The sequence below is a fragment of the Lithobates pipiens genome, unplaced genomic scaffold (assembly GCF_037356315.1).
Source record: "Lithobates pipiens isolate NorthernLeopardFrog02 unplaced genomic scaffold, aLitPip1_a1.2 Scaffold_44, whole genome shotgun sequence".
Taxonomy (NCBI): domain Eukaryota; kingdom Metazoa; phylum Chordata; class Amphibia; order Anura; family Ranidae; genus Lithobates; species Lithobates pipiens.
In genome coordinates this window covers 2,497,601-2,501,580 of record NW_027507870.1, presented here as the reverse complement: position 1 = coordinate 2,501,580, position 3,980 = coordinate 2,497,601, and the positions used below count along the sequence as shown (strand labels likewise).

Sequence of the window (3,980 nt, the reverse complement as noted above, 5' to 3'; positions counted from 1 at the left end):
GTGGCACTACTGAAGAGAGAGCCAGGTGGCTTGGTATTATTTTACTGTACCTGTTTTGATGGTGAAACTCCATGTGAGCAACTGCATTTCTGGTGAACTTTGATTTTCAACACCCCCCCCCCCCCCCCCCTCCAAATATCACAATAGGAAAATGTGTTAAGCAATACTGACAATGTTTGCTCAGCCTTGTTTGCGCAAGGAAAAAAAAGGTCTACAGTTTGTGTTACATCAGTATTACAAATAATGTCAAAGTCATTGTGGAATATGAGGAGGAAATAATAACCTCTTATCACAGTGAAGGTTTTATAAGTTTATTTAGAAGAGAAGAAATAAAGATTAGAAAGTAGAAACATTTGTACAAGCAACATATCATTCATTACAAGAGATGTTAATTTCTGTTATCTCTGAACACCTTATCAGCTTTACCAACCTCCAGACTCTAAAATTGACATTGTAGGAGAAGGAGACCAACCGTCTCTGTGTTCCACAACACAAAGACCTTCCAAGGATGCGGAAATCAACAATTTGCTCTAATAAACATTTTTGGTAAATTAATTCTAGCAAGCAAACCTGTTATTATATACGGTAGGTAACCTAACCTTAACGTATAAGCACTTAACAATGTCATTTATATATAAGGAAAGCATATAATAATTTTTCCTTATTAGACAAATATGACCATAGAGGTGCATGGCCCCATAAGGGCCGGTTCACACTGCGAGGCGAGGCGAGGCGACACGGCTCGCCTCGCTCCCGCAAGTCGCCCCCATTCAGTACTATGGAACCGTTCTGAGAGGAGCGACTCGAGTCGCTCCGACTCAGAAAAAAGGTTCCTGTACTACTTCGGGGCGACTTCGGGGGCGACTTGCATTGACTTCTATGCAGAAGTCCTCTGCAAGTCGCCGCTGACCCCCCCTGCAAGTCGCGGCGAGGAAGTCGGAGACGCCTCGCCGCGGCTCGCAGTGTGAACCGGCCCTAAGGATCATATTATTATTATTATTATTATTATATTATTATTATACATGATTTATATAGCGCCAACACTTTACGCATCGCTTTACAATGTAGAGGGGGGACAGCACAATTACAGTACAATACAGTTGGGACCGTTGGATCATATAGCTGCGGATTAATGGTGATTATAGCAATATCCCTATCCATCCCATCATTATATCTATATGCAATCATTGATCCATATTGCCATAGCCAATGATTTCCACTTCCTCAGACTGTATACCCCCATCTACACAAAACAATTTTTTCTGGTTTTGAATGGAATGGGGGAGGATTAGAACCCCTGTCAAGATTTTAATGCTATTCAGGGCTCCACTTGAGAGAATTCCGCTCAATTTCTGTCTTGATGAAAATATTTTGCCAGACGGGAGACAAAGTGAGGTTTAGGATGAAGATGGCGGTCCCGGAGCCAGCAGCTTTATAAATAAAATCAGTAATGTTCTTTTCTGTCCACTGCTTCCTCCTATTGGTCAAATATTACACCAATCAGGCTCTCGGCCCTGTGATGTCACCAGTCTCGGGGACCAGTCTCGAGGCGGATTTCTCACATTTGATTCCCCCCAGATATCTTTACACAACCTCCTCCTACATGTAACCCAGCATGGAGGGGCTCAGTGAAGGTGGTGGTGAAGGTGTGGAGATGTCGGATCGGGTCACACAGATCATAAAAGGAGATCCGCCCGGCCTCGTAATCCACATCTATCCTGACTCTGTCACTGGAGACATTGCTGGGTAATGGGATCCTTTTACTGTCATGCATCACGGAGTACTGATTATCCCCCCACCACCTCCTTAAACACCAGGACTTCTTATTACATCCAATCACTGACTGGCCTCCTTTCCTGTCTATACTGGGGTAACACATCCCGACTCTACAGTATACGGACCCCCCAACATCCACTTCCCAGTAATGTCTCCCTGAGGAGAAACTCTGACTGCTCATCACCTGAGAACACCGAAATCTCTCTGGTGTTTCTGGGCGATTCTCATTTGTTGACCAGGATGCAGTTTTCCTGTGATCTGATATATGTAGATCATTACTAGCTGTGCTCACATCCAGTAATATGTCTGTAACCCCCGACAACCCTGATGTTTGTTGTACAGCCTCAATATTTGGTCCTCCAGGCTGGCAGTGTGAGGATTGCATGGTGGGAGTGAGTTGGGGATGTCTCGTGGATGGTTGTATGGTGGGGGAGGGTTGGGGACGACTCCTGGATGGTTGTATAGTGGGGGTGGATTGGGGAGGTCTCGTGGATGGTTGTATGGTGGGGGAGGGTTGGGGAGGTCTCCTGGATGGTTGTATGGTGGGGGAGGGTTGGGGAGGTCTCGTGGATGGTTGTATGGTGGGAGAGGGTTGGGGAGGTCCCCTGGATGGTTGTATGGTGGGGGTGGGTTGGGGAGGTCTCCCGGATGGTTGTATGGTGGGGGAGGGTTGGGGAGGTCCCCTGGATGGTTGTATGGTGGGGGTGGGTTGGGGAGGTCTCCCGGATGGTTGTATGGTGGGGGAGGGTTGGGGAGGTCTCCTGGATGGTTGTATGGTGGGGGAGGGTTGGGGTGGTCTCCTGGATGGTTCGGCATTGATGTGACCTTCGTCCTTTGTAGTAGAATGTGGATAGACATGTGTGCCTGGACATTTCTGTACATTTACCCCAGACATGATATCAGATAAACCTGTGTGTAATGTGTGTGAGATCCCCCCCACATCCAGATCCCCCCCATCATGGAGGAGGTTGTCATGTCCCTCTCTGTCCTCATCATCTCCATCCTCAGTATCACACAAGTCACCTGTGTCTGATTCCTGTAGGACAGTCAGTGGATCCGTCACGTTACACAGCTCCTCAATGTAAAATATCTTACTGTACAGCTCGTCTTTCTTTATTTCCAGTTCCTGGATCACATCCAACACAGAAAAAGATACCCGCTCTGCCTGCCCGGAGATGTCCCTCAGGACTCTCTTCTCCAGGTCTTCCAGACGTCTCCTGAGGTCTCTGAACAGGGCAGTGACTCTCTCGGTTTCATCATCTGCTTTTCCTTGTACTTTCCTCCTGCGTTCCTGCAGACTCTGGACTCTTTTCTCCGTCTCCTCTCTCTCTGTCATCAGTTTCTGCAGAACATTCCTCAGTTTCTTCTTCTTTATCTCAGAGGCCTCATCCAGAGTCTCCACCTGGTGTCCCCGATGTTCTCCATCCAGCCTGCAGGACACACAGATACAGGTCTCATCCTCAGTGCAGTAATACTCCAGGATCTTCTTATGGACGGAGCATTTCCTGTTCTCCAGGGAAGTGGTCGGGTCACATAAGACGTGTTCTGGTGACTCGATGTGGACTCTCAGGTGATCGTCACACAGAGAAGCTTCACACATCAGACAGGATTTCACAGCAGGTACAGGAGTGTGAATACAGTAAGTACAGAAGACCCCGGACTTCTCCTGATGTGGCTGAGCAGACAGGAGATTCTCCACTATGTTACGCAGTGCTATGTTCTTGTGCAGTGCAGGCCGATCCTGGAACTCTTCTCTGCAATCAGGACAGGAATAACTTCCAGACCTCTCCTGTGTATCCAACACACGACCAATACAGTCCCGGCAGAAGTTGTGTCCACATTTCAGGGTTGCAGGATCAGTATAAATGCTCAGACAGACAGAACAATCCAGCTCCTTCCTCAGATCTGCAGACGCCATCGCTGACAGTGGAAGAGAGAAATGAAAGTGAAAGTCTCTGACACTCCCTAACCGGTGTGACCAGTTCTGTACACTCCTACACAGGACAAGGCTGAGACTCGTAGTCACAAGAATCTTTCCATGGAGGAACACAGATAATACAGGGGAGGATTCTTGACAATAATTTCCCTATCTGGGGAAAATAAAGGACATTTAATAAGCTCTGGAAACATTGTATGAAGAATATTTCTTCCGCCTTTGTATTATTATTTGAACAATGAATAAAGAAATGTAGCACACCCCTGCA

The 3,980-nt window shown here is 47.1% G+C and overlaps 1 protein-coding gene across 1 annotated transcript; it reads right to left on the bottom strand.

The window, feature by feature from the left end:
* Nucleotides 1–297: 297 nt before the first annotated feature.
* On the bottom strand, nucleotides 298–3,727 carry LOC143956884 (E3 ubiquitin/ISG15 ligase TRIM25-like). The gene has a single exon (XM_077467045.1). The coding sequence runs from the start codon at nucleotides 3,692–3,694 to the stop codon at nucleotides 1,559–1,561; it is 2,136 nt and encodes a 711-aa protein (XP_077323171.1). The 5' UTR covers nucleotides 3,695–3,727; the 3' UTR covers nucleotides 298–1,558.
* Between the last annotated feature and the right edge of the window lie 253 nt (nucleotides 3,728–3,980).